Here is a 15,109-nt window from a genome sequence, read left to right on the forward strand (position 1 = left end):
GCAAAGCCCTGTGTCTACTAAAAATACAAAAATTAACTGGGTGTGGTGGCGGGCACCTATAATCCCAGCTACTCAGGAGACTGAGGCAGGAGGATCACTTGAACCCAGGAGGAAAGGCTTTCAGTGAGCTAAGATCACGCCACTGCACTCCAGCCTGGGTGACAGTGTGAGCTCCATCTCAAAAAACAAAACAAAACAACAACCACAACAACAAGAAAAGGAAAAATAGTTGAAGGAAATAAGACAAAATGATGACAATATCAATTCTGAGTGAGGGGGAGTTGGCAGTATTTGATATACTATTCTCAAGACTTTTCAGTATTTAAAAAAAACCCTCAACTAAAAGGAGCAATTGATGTGCAGAGATGCCCAAAATATACTGGATAACCAGATTTTTTTTTTTTTTTTTTTTTGAGCAGCTTCCAGATTTGGACTTACTTCCCCTCCATCAAAGTTTATATTAGTTCATATTAGTGGAGCTGGCTGGCCTTCCCTTGTGAATATTGTTTTAAAGATTGGATTAAATATCAAGGAATTGGACCGGGCACAGTGGCTCATGCCTGTAATCCCAGCACTTTGGGACACTGAGGCAGGTGGATCACAAGGTCAGGAGATTGAGACCATCCTGGTCAACATGGTGAAATCCCGCCTCTACTAAAAATGCAAAAATTAGCCGGGCGTGGTGGTGCACGCCTGTAGTCCTAGCTACTTGGTAGGCTGAGGGAGGAGAATCACTTGAACCTGGGAGGCGGAGGTTGCAGTGAGCCAAGATCACACTACTGCACTCCAGCCTGGTGACAGAGCAAGGCTCTGTCAAAAAAAAAAAAAAAAAAAAAAATAAAGGAATTTTTTAAGTTCTTATTTTTAGCCAGTAAAATGAAACATCTCTACAAAATGTAAAATAAGTGCTCAAGTTGAAGCCTGTCTGGTTTGCTCTACCTAACTATGATCCCATCCAGAAAGCTCTGTAAGGTTATTCTGGGCCTGGGGTGGGGGAGGTGACTCACTGTGTGCCCCCCTCACCCCACCCCCCACCTGCTTAATCAGGTGAAATCAGGTTAGAATGAATATTAAGAGCCTCTGGAGGGGAAGAGATGTCAGAGAGGAGCACCCTGAGAGACTGCCTTAGACCAGGGCTGGTGAGGGTGGGGTGTGGGTGACATGCTGGCTTCTTTTTTTTTTTTTTTGAGACAGAGTTTTGCTTTTGTCACCCAGGCCGGAATGCAACAGCATGGTCTCAGCTCACAGCAACCTCCGCCTCCTGGGTTCAAGAGATTCTCCTACCTCAGTCCCCCGAGTAGCTGGGATTACAGGCATGTGCCACCACACCCGGCTAATTTTGTGTTTTTAGTAGAGATGAGGGTTCACCATGTTGGCCAGGCTGGTCTCGAACTCCCGACCTCAGGTGATCTACCCACCTCAGTCTGCCAGAGTGCTGGGATTACAGGCATGAGCCACCACACCTGGCTGACAGGCTGGCTTCTTAATTAGAGCCCACAACGATATATGGAGCACCCAGTTTCCAGGTACAGCACTCAGGTTCACAGACCTTCCTTTGTGGTCTCATAGAAGCAGCATCTAGGGTGAACGTTTGCAATTTTTTTTTTTATGCTCCCGTTTTGACAAATGGAAAGAATTAATTCCTGCTTTTAACGTTATCTGAAATGTTAAAATAAAGACTGTGAATGATAAGGAGATTGGATATGCCCAAACCTGGTTAAGAGTCTCTGCTCTAGACTGAGCTTCTCAAGTGCCAGTACTGCCCAAAACTCTCAGGTGTCTGGCAAATCTGGATTTGAAGCCTGACCTGATCGCTCGCAGGTTATGGACCTCAGGTGAGCTTCTTACCTTCTCTCAGCCTCTGTCCCCCTTCTCTGGAAAGGTGATTATGACACCTGCCACTTAGGGCTGCTTTGCAGATTCCGTGAGGCACTTAGCACCACTGCCAGTTACATAAAAAAACAAAAACAAAAAGCCCTGAAAACTTTAATCCTAATAATGGCCTTAGGAGGTAGACTAACCCCTATGCCCCCCATTTTTTAGATGAGAATACTGAGGCTCAGATATACAGTTCAATAAGTTGCTTAACCTAAGCACAGACCGGGGCTCACTGCCAGGCCTTGTGACTCCAAGTCAGGGCCCTGGCCAAGTGTCTGCAGGTGAGCAGGAGATTTAGAGTCACCTTCTCCTCTACCTGAGTCACAAGGCCCTAAAAAACAGGGTCAGGGGTGATTTGACTCATGTGGCTCTGCAGGACTTTTTGGATCTAGTTTCCTTAGCACTAGTTAAGCAAGTGCCATATTGAACAGCTTTTGTGTGTTCTGTGGACTCCCTTCAGTATCTCTCTTGTCCAGTTGGCCCAGTTGGCCACAAGCTTTGTTTCAGAGATGAGACCAAGTCTCTTATTCCTTCTCAAACAGCCCCTAGCCTCAGAGAAATCACCTGCATATCACATGAATGGCTTTCTTTTCTTTTTTTTTTTTGAGACGGAGTCTCGCTCTGTCCCCCAGGCAGGAGTGCAGTGGCACAATCTCGGCTCACTGCAACCTCTACCTCCGAGGCTCAAGCCATCCTCCTGCCTCAGCCTCCCAAGTAGCTGGTATTATAGGCCTGCACCACCACACCCGGCTAATTTTTGTAGTTTTAGTAGAGACAGGGTTTCACCATGTTGGCCAGGCTGGCCTCAAACTCCTGACCTCGGGTGATCCGCCCACCTTGGCTTCTCAACGTGCTGGGATCACAGGTGTGAGACACCACGCTTCGCCATGCGAATGGCTTTTAATGGAGACCTTCCCTGCAGTCTCTCATTTGAGCTTTAAGTTTCACCATCCAACTTTTTACCACATTAGCAAAAAAAAAAAAAAAAAAAAAAAAAAAAAAAAAAAAGGAAGAACTGAAATAGACTTCACTGTCTGTTCCCCTAAGTTCCTTACAGTTGTGCCCTTCCTGTAATCGCTGAACCCGTCAGCCTCAGTTCCCTCATCCGTAAAGTGAGGACATTAATATTGGCCCTGCCTGTTTTGTGCGTCAAAATAAATGAGACGCTGTGTGGGAAGACCTTTTGCAAACTTTAAGGCAGTTTTCCTCCTCTCTGACTCTCTCTCCTATGATGCAGCCTGAATCTATTCCTTCCTCAAATGAGAAGTAGGACTGAGTCTTCTGTTCTTTGCAAAGCATTTCTCAGCACACCTGCCCAGCTGCATGAGCTGAGAGGAAATCAGCATATTAAGGAGGAAGAAACAGTGCCTCCTGCTGAAGACTTTACCGCTTCTAGCACCTGTTAAGTAAATCTCTATTTATTGGGTTCCAAGCTAAATTCACTCTAAAAGACCTAGAATCTTTTCTCTTATCAGTTTTCAGCAATGAAGTTTTGGTTGAGAAACTGAATGCACCTGAGCCTCATTTTTAAAATGTGACAATACTTGCCTCACTGTGTGGTCATCGTGTATTAGGACATGCTATGGTTGGCAGTCAAAGCACGTGACTTTTTCTTGTCCCACTGGACTTTTCTCTCCCTTCGGTTTACCCTATTTTTTTTTTTTTTTAAATTTAAGATGGTGTCTTGCTCTGTCTTGCCCAGGCTGGAGTGCAGTGGCATGATCTCGGCTCACTGCAGCCTCTGCCTGCTGGGTTCAAGCGATTCTCCTGTCTCAGCATCCAGAGGAGCTGGGACTACAGGCACCTACCACCGTACCTGGCTAATTTTTGCACTTTTAGTAGAAACAGTGTTTTACTATGTTGGCCAGGTTGGTCTCGAACTCCTGACCTCTGGTGATCCACCTGCCTCGGCCTCCCAAAGTGCTGGGGATTACAAGTGTGAGCCACTGCACCTGGCCCAGTTTACCCTTCTAAATCTCTGTGCCTCAGCTTGCTTCTCCATAAAATGGGGATAATAATCTCTGGACTACTTAGTTCACAGGGTTGGTTGTGTGACTTTGAAATAAAGGCTGTGGTGGGGAACTGAAGATGGTGAAATGTAGTAGCAATGCCTCAGTGAGGTTATTAGATGGCCTTGGCCTGGTGGGTCATGTGCTGGTTCTCAAAGGCCTGGCCTGTTGTCTGCGGCAACCACGTTTAGAAGGTCCCTTAGTATAGCTGCTCTTACCAGCTCCTCCTGAGGCCCCTGACACTCTCCCATCTCCCTGCAAGGCTCTGCAGTCTCCTTACACCTGTTAACCCCATGCCTCACCCCCGTCTGTCTCTCTCAGTCCCCCTCTGGATCACAAGGCACAAGACCATCCACCACTATTCTCTGGATGCAGAAATGGTGCCTGCCCCAATCCTAAGGGCTGTCAGAAGCTGCCCATCACATGACATGCTCAGCCCCACTCCCCCAGCTAACCCTCATGAATAAATACTAAAAAGACTCATTATGGAGAGATAAGGAAAACAGGAAGTACTCCTGAAAGCTCCCAACAACACCCCCCCTCCAGACCAGTGAACAACCCCACCCCCTCCAGAGGCCACCAGTGTCTTTAGCAACGAGGCCCCCTCTGCAGTTGAGGAAGAGCCTCTGTCTTTCAAACCCAGAGGGGACTGTGGGGCCTGGAGCCGGGAGGGCAGGCCAGAGGCAGGGGAGCTAAGTTGCTGTATTCTGGGCACAATTTCAAGGCCAGCTGCAGGGAGAACAAGCAGTCGCTGTGCGCCTGCAGCTGGCTGTGGTTAGGCCAGGGCTGTCCCTCACTTGTGGTATATTTAAAGAGACCCCACCAGACTGCCGTGCCAAGGGGAAAAAATGCACACATAACCCTGTTAGCCACACTCGGTTCCCCTGCCAAGGCCTCTCCTCCTTCCTCAGCTCGCAGCACTGCGTTCACACATCAAGAGAGGAGGGCCGTCTTCTCAGACTCTCTGTGTAGCACCTGGGGACACATACCCTGGCGCCTGGCCTCTCTGCCCTCTTACCAAGCTGGCCAAAAGTTCAGGGGATTAGCCAGATCGGCGCCTCCCACCCTGGCATTGGTAACCCAGCAACCGAAGGGGAGAGGCAGGCAGATGAGTCAAAGGCAGCCGCACAGAACCTCTGGCTTCGTGTTTTGTTTGTGAAAACTCCCTGTGAGTGAGGAGCACAGGGGCCCTTCCGGCAGGGAGCGGCAGGGCTTTCCTACACTGCTCCAGGCCACATGCGCCTCCTCCAAGGGAGGCCCAGGTCCCACTGGATTATAGTGCAGGTTTAGAGGCCAAGCTGGTGGGCCAAGAGGAGCCCACCCTGGCTGAACTCTCTGGCTGCCTCTTCCACTTGTTTTCCTCAAGTGAAAACAAGACTACAGGCCTAAATCTCATGGGAAGGTAGGCCCGGTAGCAAGAACTCTGGACAAGAGAACCAATGGGCGTAAAGTCCCACGGAGCAGGTGTGCATAGAAGTTTGGACTTTCAGGTGGCCAGAGACCAAGGAGCTATCCTCATAGCCATCAATGAGATGGCTTCCGGAGCGAAGCCCAGCCAATGTGGGGTGAGAGGGTGGGAAGTGGGCAGCTTATCAACTAGGGGAGGGAAGCCAGCAGGCAGACTGTCTGAGGCAGGCCCCTACAAGTGCCGGAAGAGTTAGTGAAACACAAGTGCACCAACAGGATTGGCTACATAATTGGTGGGGCCTAGTTCAAAATGAAAATGCCAGATTCTTTGTTAGAAAATTATCAAGGATTGCAAGAGAGTGACAGAATAGCATGAAACCAAGGGCCCTTCTAAGCACAGGGACATTTTGTGACCACAAAGGTTGCATACCCACAAAACTGACCCTGTGAGTCAGTAACTGTGAGTCAGCTCCTTGAAGCAGATGTGAAAATCAAGGCAGATCAGCTGGGGGATGTCTGGCTGCAGCTCCTATACTCCCCACCCCTGCTGCCCTGTAACACCAGTTCTCAGACTTTTACTAGGCTTGGGACACTGTCTCTCCAATAGCAGCCCCTCTCCCTGTGCTGACGGCAATGGAGACTTTACCTCTCAGAAAAGAGGCAATCGCAAGGCCATGGAAGGAGGGCTGAGGGCTGGAATGAAGTGTGGCTCAGGGGTCTTGGGGCCTCTGAGTTCCAGAGCCCCCCAGGGATTCTCTAGACAGGTCATTGGAGCCTTCTGAGTGAGGGTATGGAGGTGTTTTGGAACAGGATGGAGAAACAACACAGACTACACTGTGGGTCACCTCTTAAGGTCCCGAGAGGATACATCCTGTGCATGTGTGACCATCCAGGAGCGGAACCAAGATCCAGGAAGCCTTCTCCCCACTTGGGAACTTACCTCCAACTCAATGTGGTCATGCAGTTTCTTGCAGGTCGCTGCAAAAGTCTCCGAGGTACCAAATTCAAAGTACCACAGCTTGTTCTTCATCCTGGACCACAAAGCAGAGAGATGCCTCAATATTCCATACTTGAAATGGTCATGTAAAATAACTACGTTCTTTGGATTGGGAGGTCCGAGCCTTCAGCAATTTCCCCAATCTTGCATTTTCTGCACTTGTTAATCAAATAATCAAGGAATAGAAATTTTTACCAACTGTTCTTGCTCGGAACTTAGAGAAAATCCACTTATTTCTTAGACATCACGGCAACCCTGGGTGAACTACCAACTGCTCCCCGAGCTTCCTGGTCCAAACAGGAAGAAGGTCTCTGTAACTGCATTAAGGAAAGAGTTCTATGAGAAGTCAAGCCAGAGGTGGCAAATATCGATACAGTGCTCTGGTTACTGTCCTTTCCATTACTTAGGCAGAATTCTCTTTTGGGTATGTTTGGGGTGTAAAGGGAAGATTCTTCTAAGACTTGAGGGATGTGCAGTCTTAGGACAGAGGAGGGATAGCCCCACACTAACCCAGCTAAAATGCGTGTTGCATTGTCCAGGCTGTGATTGGGGGAAGCAGAGTGGCAAGAGTTAGATACAGATTTGCAGCCAAGAAAAAAAGAAGGGTTGATTGGTAGTAATAATCACCTCCCCGCTTCCTCAAATGTATTTGCTTAGGCCATGGCAATCCTTCAGTTAAGAGCAAGCCTTGTCATATTTGCTTCATAGTAAGAGTTCACTACTTTAAGCTTTAAAAATTTTCAGCCTTTTCCTTAAGAGAAAAAAAAAAGAAATCAATCAATGGGGTTCTCATGTAGCTGGGGGCTTTGCAAAATCAGATGGTGTGTCCTGACACTTGGTGCTTTGGATCAGATGGTCTCACTAGGAAATGTTTCTGAAGGTATTCCATTCCTTCCACCCCAACTGTTACCCCATTATCAGAGGTTGGCTAAGAGAAGGGACACCTGTCCAGTTTACGAGCTGACAGATTTTGCTAAGGAAGGATTAAACAAAATCACATTCTTCTTGGCACTCAGAAGAGAGGATGCCACCTTGCATGGTGCTAATCCTTTCTCCTCAGGTTTGCAGACGAAGGGGAAAGGAGCAGTCTTCAGAGGGAAGAGGGCTCTTATTTTTTCCTCATCTTCCTTAGGTTGTAGCAGATGACTCTCCAGAATAGTAGACACAACTCTTTTCTGCAGATTTTCCCAAGAGTCTACCTAGAACTTGAAGATGAGACTGTGTTCTTCCATTGTATGAAGACTTCTGAGATCTAGTTGGTTGGGAAATAACTTTTCTGACTCTTAGTATGCATGAAAAGAACTAATCAATGATGAAGAGAGTAAGAGTAAGCAAGCTGTGGGAATTATGCCTCATGAACAAAGTTAGAAGAGTTGGGTATACTGTAAGCAGACCAGTGCTTCTCAACCCATGTGCTGTGTGTGGCACAGGCATTCCTGGGATGTCAATCTCCTCAGCCTGCAGAGCGGCCAGGTGGGATCTGGGACAGGCTGAGCCCCAGTGCCATGGCAAACATTCTCATTTGTATTCCCAGTGCGCCATACGTAGATTTTCATTTTCTGTGCATGCCATGATGATGGGAAATAATTGCGGGAAACATTGTTCTAGATCACTGATTCTCTGTATGCACAGTAATGTGAATGTCTAATCACTTGGGGATTTTATGAAGATGCACATTCTGATTCAGTGGTTTAGGGTTAGGGCCCAAGATTCCTCATTTTCAGTGCTGCTGGTCCAGGGGATACTGTGAATCATGTGGACCTGGAGACTGTGCCTGTGGTTCTCAAACATTGGTATTTATAAGAATTACCTGGGAAATATGATTAAAATGCTGCTTCCAGGACTCCAATCTATAGAGATTCTATGAGATAGTTGGGGAACGGGGCCCAGGATTGTGCATTTTTATGTGTGTCCAAGTGATCACTATGCAAACGGTCAGTGGACAGGACTGAGAAACATTGCTGTAGATCCCAGTGAAATGAAAACGTGGAAAAGGACAGAACCAGTTAAACCTGAAGGAGAGGATTCTCCAGGGAGGACAGAATGAGGGTCAGTGCCTTTCCACAGTCAATGATGGCAAAAGATTAAGGAACAGGAAAAACACAGATTGTCATAAATACCAAAGCTGAGCATTCCTTTTTGGCAGCAAGAGGATCTCTGTAGCCAGGAGACTTGCTTGTGATTCCATTTTCAAATATCACTGCTGGCCTGAATCATGACTTTTGAAAGTTATTGCCAGGAGATTTAGAGTTTTAATAAAAGTTTCCGGAAGCCACAGCTATTTTTGCCCAGTAGTAGCTCTTCTGATGAGCTAATAAAGGTTAAGAGGTCATGGTTAGGTCAGCATCGCAGAATAACTGAGAAGATCAAACGGACTACTCATTCACTGCTGGCTGTGTAACCTTTGACAAGTGATTTAACATTTTTAAGCCTCAGTTTCCTCATCTCTAAAATAGAGAGAAGAAAAATATCTGCTTCAAGAGGTAGTTGAAAAGTTAAATGAGATGACAGCAAAGGACTTCACATAGGCTTGCTGTATAGAAGGCTCATCAAGAATGCCAGCTACTTACTTATCCGCTATTATTATTTCAGTGTCTTGAGCTGGCATATTTGGATAACATAGTGAGGCAAAAATGACAAATAAGGATGTGTAGCTACAGATATTGTATATTAATATCTTTCCAGGCAAGAAAAAATGTGATCATATTTATTACATTATGTGTCTTGACTTTTGGTGAAAAAAAATATGCTCCCCATATGTCTAGTTTAATAGATTTTTTCAGAATCATACCACACCTTAATCCTTGATTAATTATCTTGACTGGTCACACAATTGGCCAAAGTGATGTTAATTGCTAATATACTTCTGAGAAAGTACAGGTTTGGTGTGAGACGAAGTATTCATCAATTCAACAGACATTCATCATGCCAGGGACTAGAGAAGGTGTGCTAGGTACAACAAAGAACAAAATAGCATTGCATGCATTGGACATCTGGGAAAGACAGACAGGAAGCAGACCACAGCGTGGTCAGCCAAGAACCAGGCACCGGGGTTCGTAGCGAGAGAGACACCCAGTTCTTAGAAGGATGTAGAAGGCAAACATGGAAGGTGGAGAAAGAGCATTTCAGGCAGACAAAGAAGCTAGGCCATGGGACAGGCAAGAGAGAGAATAGTCTTGCCAGAGGGGACACAGAACTCAAGGTAGGGCTTGGCCAGGTAAGGCTGGAGGCAGACAGGAGCAAGACTGTGAAGGATGGGCATGCCACACTTAGGGGTTTGTGCTTTATCTTAAAATCTGGTGGGGCGCGACGGCTCATGCCTGTAATCCCAGTGCTTTGGGAAGCAGAGGCAGGTGGATCACCTGAGGTTAGGAGTTCAAGACCAGCCTGGCCAACATGGTGAAACCCCGTCTCTACTAAAAATGCAAAAATTAGCCAGATATGGTGGCAGGCACCGGTAATCCCACCAGCTTGGGAGGCTGAGGTGGGAGAATTGCTTCAACCTGGGAGGCAGAGGCTGCAGTGAGCTGAGAATGCACCACTGCACTCCAGCCTGGGTGATAGAGTGAGACCCCCATCTCAAAAAAAAAAAAAAAAATTCTATTGGGAGTCATGGACCGTCCTCAAGTGGTATGGGAGGGGGAGGTGGTGACAGTATTGACCTGATCAGATTTTGGTTTTTAAAAGATCATTCTGTTCCAGTTGTGGAGAAGGGACTGGAAAGGGAGGTACAGACTGGAAGTCTGGAAAATAGTTTGGAGGTGGTGTAGAAATCCAGGAGATAGCTGAGAAGAGCCTCAACAAGGGTCATGACAATAGTATTAGAAGAGAAGAGCAGGGGAGAGTCACAAGCTACAATTTAGGAGTTATTTTGCTTACGGAACAAAAAAGAGGGGTCACAGCGATGGCCAAGTTTTTGTCTTAGACAGCATGTAGATGGCAGGTGTCATTTCCTGACAGAGGGGCACAGGATATTGATTCTCCTGTGGCAGTCATCTATGTAACCGGAAGACAACACTTTTGTGTTTGGTTAATCTTTTCATTCATCCATCCAGCCACTGAACATTTATGGACCCCTACTATGGGCCAGGTGCTGTATAGGGCTTGGAGATAAGTGATGAATAAGACAAGCAAGATCCCGCCCCCACCCCACCCCCCCCTCCTTTTTTTGAGACAGAGTTTCATTCTGCCTCCCAGGCTGGAGTGCAGTGGAACAATCTTGACTCACTGCAACCTCTGCCTCCCCGGTTCAAGTAATTCTCATGCCTCAGCCTCCTGAGTAGCTGGGATTACAGGCATGTGCCACCATGCCCGGCTAGTTTTTATATTTTTAGTAGAGATGGGGTTTCATCATGTTGGCCAGGTTGGTCTTGAACTCCTGGACTTATGTGATCTGCCCACCTTGGCTTCCCAAAGTACTGGGATTACAGGCGTGAGCCACCATGCCTGGCTGAGCCTATACGCTTTTAATAGCTTCACCAAGACCTAACATTGAACCTCTGACCCATGAGGGACGTGGCTTTTAGATATGTTCAAAATGGAAATGCTTCTGTTTCTCCTCTTTCAATGCAGGCATTTTTGGCTAGAAGTGAATGTATTCTATTCCCATGGCCCTTTGTTTTGCACTCTGCTAAACATTTTACACACACCGTCTCCTTCTCTGAGAACCTACCAGTTCTCAGAAGAAGCTTACTGGTTTAGGTTACTCTAGGATTTCCTTATTGCTACAAACAAGGACATTCACAGATGGAAGCGAATTCTTCTCTGCCTCATCTTCCTTTTGCTTTATCATCGCCAGCACACCACCATAACCACCCGTTTCCAAAGCCTTTAGGAAAAGCCTATAGACATGTGGTACCCTGCAGTTTGAGCTGGGAGATGCAGTCCCCACTCTCCCTGACCACCAGAGAGCCTGAGTGCAATGTTCCTTCTTCTCTTTTGAAGATGTCTCCCCAGCTACTTTACTCTTAGCCCTTGTAGGAGGACCATTGCTGCAGAATGTGGCACTGAGTGTTTGTCTGTTTCATCTTCTATTGTACAAGAATATGGCATCTGAGAGCTGAGAGGCTAGGGTTCATGACTGGCTTTGCCACTCACTGGCTGGGCAAGTTATTTAAATTCTTTGAACCTTCACTTCTTCTACAAAATGGGAACATTATTTTCTACTCACAAAGTTGTGAGGCTTATGTGGCAAATGCAAAGTACCAAGCAGGTGTTTAATGCATAGTAAGTGCTCAGTAGCTCTCCTTCCTTGTTGCTAGGAGACACAATCACTGGAAGAAGACGCATTCCCCAAAGGCTGCAGGGGTAAGGGCGGGTCTCCTGTGGGGAGTCTATCATAGGTGGCCAATATTTTTTGAAGAAAATAAAACTAACAATGTTTTAATGGCTGCTGGAATGCTTTTTCTGCATCTCTCTTCCTAAGTTGTCTTTGGCCCACCATTTTTTCCCCTCTTATAATCACCTTTCAGCTGGAAATGACTAATCCCGAACCAGCTGTTCTGAGGCTGATTTCCCGTTCCATGAAACTCCTAGGTTCATTGTCAGGCTCTGAACTACCCAGATGAACCCATTCTTGAGGCAGAAGATCCTCCTGTGTGCTCCAAGGGACTCTCAGCCACATGGAGAAATGGCAAATACAAATAGTGACACCATGGCTCAACTCTATTTCTGCGTTTTCTTAGTTGCCCCCTGGCTTATAAGAAAACAACATCAATTGCACACTAGCTAGTTGAATCTTTTCATTAGACAGATGAGAGAAAAAATGAGACTAACTAAAAATGTTCTTTTATGTTTGTCAGCAATTTAGGGCTGGAATCCATCATCCTGACAGCTATGAATAGCCTGTTTTCAAGGATGTCCACAGTGAAACCCAGCTAGCTGCTGGCCATTCACTTTACCAGCAGAGGCTACGTACTCAGCTTCCTATACCACCCCGAGCTTCTGGGGACCCTTTCCTGAGAATCAAGGAAGTTTTAAGGGCAACGGGCTTTTGAAGTTGTCAAAACATGAAAACATTTATTTGGGCTTAGAAGTCTACACAGAGAACACTACAGTTATTTCTAGAAATAGAAGCCCTTGAAGTGAAGGTATTCCTCTTTGTGGTTTGGACTTTGATAATCAGGTTCTCGGAGTGACTCATGCCTCACATAGTTACTTAGGCCTTGGGTGTCAGTTAGCATTAGGTTGGGAGGCCTGGTGAAACAGATGCCACCCACAAGATGGTGTTCTGTGTTGCATGCAGGGAGGGCAGAATGATTTAGTGGAGACCGTGCTGCACCAGCGGGCAAAGCTGCCTCCCAGACCCCATTATCAAACACACCAGCACCTGACTTCATGAGAGTCACTCAGCATCCCCAGGCCTCAGATTCCTCATCTTAAAAATGAAGGGCTTGGGGCCGGGCACAGGGGCTCACGCCTGTAATCCCAGCACTTTGGGAGGCTGAGGTAGGTGGATCATGAGGTCAGGAGATCGAGACCATCCTGGCCAACATGGTGAAACCCAGTCTCTACTAAAAATGCAAAAAATTAGCTGGGCGTGGTGGTGCATGCCTGTAATCCTAGCTACTCGGGAAGCTGAGGCAGGAGAATCGCTTGAACCAGGGAGATGGAGGTTGCAGTGAGCCGAGATCGTACCACTGCACTCCAGCCTGGCGACAGAGCGAGACTCCGTCTGAAAAAAAAAAAAAATGAAGGACTCGGACCAACTGCTTTCCAAGGTTTCTCCAAGCTCCCCAGACACAACTTGAGATGACACAATTCAGAACAGGATGGGAGGACTCACGTGTTCCACAACTGCTGCCATGTAGGAGTGTGGGCCCAAGTATTGTCAGAGCTGACATTTTTGAAAGAGAATCCAGAAATATATTTTCATGTAAAATCTGATTATTGGAATTGGCAACTAATTCAAGTTTTTAAGAACCTAAGCCAAAAACTACACATTTGGGAAAACTGTAGCTAGCCAACAGGACATTTCTGTATATGAATTATAAATTTTCATCAGGTTCATCTCAATTAAAAAACAAAACAAATGGTCTCAATCCCATTTGGGATTTGCTGGGTTATTAGTGGTGTTATTGCTACCACTACTGAAGATAATAGACTAGCATTGGATTACTAAGGTAAATAATAATTTAGCAAATCAGGTATAATAGAAATGCAGAACAGTGAAATGCAATAAGAGTTGAATTATAATTGACTGATAAATATTAGTAATAATATTGACAGTACTTTGCCTGTTAACATTTTACATTACTTGAATCTCAAATACCTTTGGAAGCTTAGTAACTATGTTAACCAAAGTTTACATCAAGAGTTAAAAAAAAAAAAAAAAAGCAAAGGCAGGTGGGGTTTGCTCTAAGGCTAGGATGTCAAGTCCTATAAGGGGCCCATGACTGTCACCTCACAGGTGCTGCAGAGGCCATCTGTGTCACCCGCACACCCAGCTGCCTTGGCCCATCAGAGAGTGTGTCACCACATCTAATCCACCCTGCATGCTGTCCCCAGCTCTCACTGCTCATCAGAACAGGCACTCAGTGATCCTCAGGCACGGAGCTGTGGATGGAATCATCTTTTCCAAGAGGGGGCAGTGGCCCCTTTGGTTCAAGGGAAAGTGAACACCCAGCAATCAGGAAGGAGGCTTTATAAATAGCTGTTTTTGTACTCTGAATGTGACTCTTGTGCCTGCTGTTCCTGCCAACAGATTTGTGTTGGCTCGATGTGTTTCAGCTTCAAGGGGCAAGGTATTCCCTGGCTTTTTTCCATACTTGGGACAAGACTGGTGTTCATGGCACTCAGAAAAATCTCGGGTGGTGAATGATGGGAAGACTGGAGGCCAGAGACCAGAAAGGGTGGGCAGAGAGATGGAGAACAGGAAAGGGGAGATCTCAAGAAGGGGCTCAGGAAAATAAAAAGACTGAGGAAGGAGGGAGAAACTTGCATAGGATGTATTTTATTGTATAACTATGGAATCCTCTTAATAACCTCTAAAGACACTTCTTGAGTCATTTTCATATGTGAGAAATTAACTGTAAAATCACAGATGACATACTGTTTGCACTTAAAAGGTTTTCAGGGTTCAGGGACTTATAGCTGGGGGATCACAGGTTCCAAAGAGTCTTCCAAAGTATGAATGGAGTCCATGAGCTGCTGTTAATATTTCTTAATGTAAAATAGTATTTGTGCATTTAATCCTAATAAAGACAGCATAGACTAACTAGTGGGTTAAATGATAATTTTTTTGATGGGCAATGGAATTAAATCAGTTATATCAGTTACTGCTTGGTAACCAGAGACACGGATTGAATGGCAATTGAATCCTGAATAATAAAAATGGGGAAACAAATGATTACTTAGAACAGCTTTATGGCTGACAAAAGTCTTATTCAATATGGCACCCATGGTGGGAGGCAGTGGGAGAATGAATAAAAATAGTGCACTATTCCATAGTATAAGGGTACATGTAAAATTACTACTCTATACCAGGGATGGCTGGTGGTTCTCTTCTAAGCTATGGCAGCCTTCTCATGGTACAGCTTAAGAAACCAAGATCAGTTCTTGATGATGCAGCTGGGAGGTACGGAGCTGGAATACAAACCCCGTCTTCCAGCTCATACTCCTTACTGGTTTACTCTCCCTGGCTCCTGTTGCTATGCCCCAGAGGCACCTTAGAGAAACAGAAAAGTCAACCAAAGTCACCAGAGCTAGTGACTGCAAAGCTGTGAGTCATTCTCATTCATGCTTGTGGGCTGGGTTTACTCACATCTACCACATGGGCCACCTATATGGCTGTAGGATTCCAGCTTGAGGTAGGCTGGGA

General features: G+C 46.1%; 1 protein-coding gene across 4 annotated transcripts in view; it reads right to left on the bottom strand.

Annotated features, from left to right (window-relative positions):
- DGKG (diacylglycerol kinase, gamma 90kDa) overlaps positions 1-15,109 on the bottom strand; it is a 213,874-nt gene that overhangs the window by 58,474 nt on the left and 140,291 nt on the right. For all 4 annotated transcript variants that reach the window (XM_011981895.1, XM_011981894.1, XM_011981893.1 and 1 more), the window contains one exon: positions 6,235-6,325. In XM_011981895.1, coding sequence (XP_011837285.1) covers positions 6,235-6,325 — 91 coding nt within the window. The remainder of the gene's footprint in view (positions 1-6,234; positions 6,326-15,109) is intronic.

The sequence above is a fragment of the Mandrillus leucophaeus genome, unplaced genomic scaffold, assembly GCF_000951045.1.
Source record: "Mandrillus leucophaeus isolate KB7577 unplaced genomic scaffold, Mleu.le_1.0 Scaffold231, whole genome shotgun sequence".
Lineage (NCBI taxonomy): Eukaryota > Metazoa > Chordata > Mammalia > Primates > Cercopithecidae > Mandrillus > Mandrillus leucophaeus.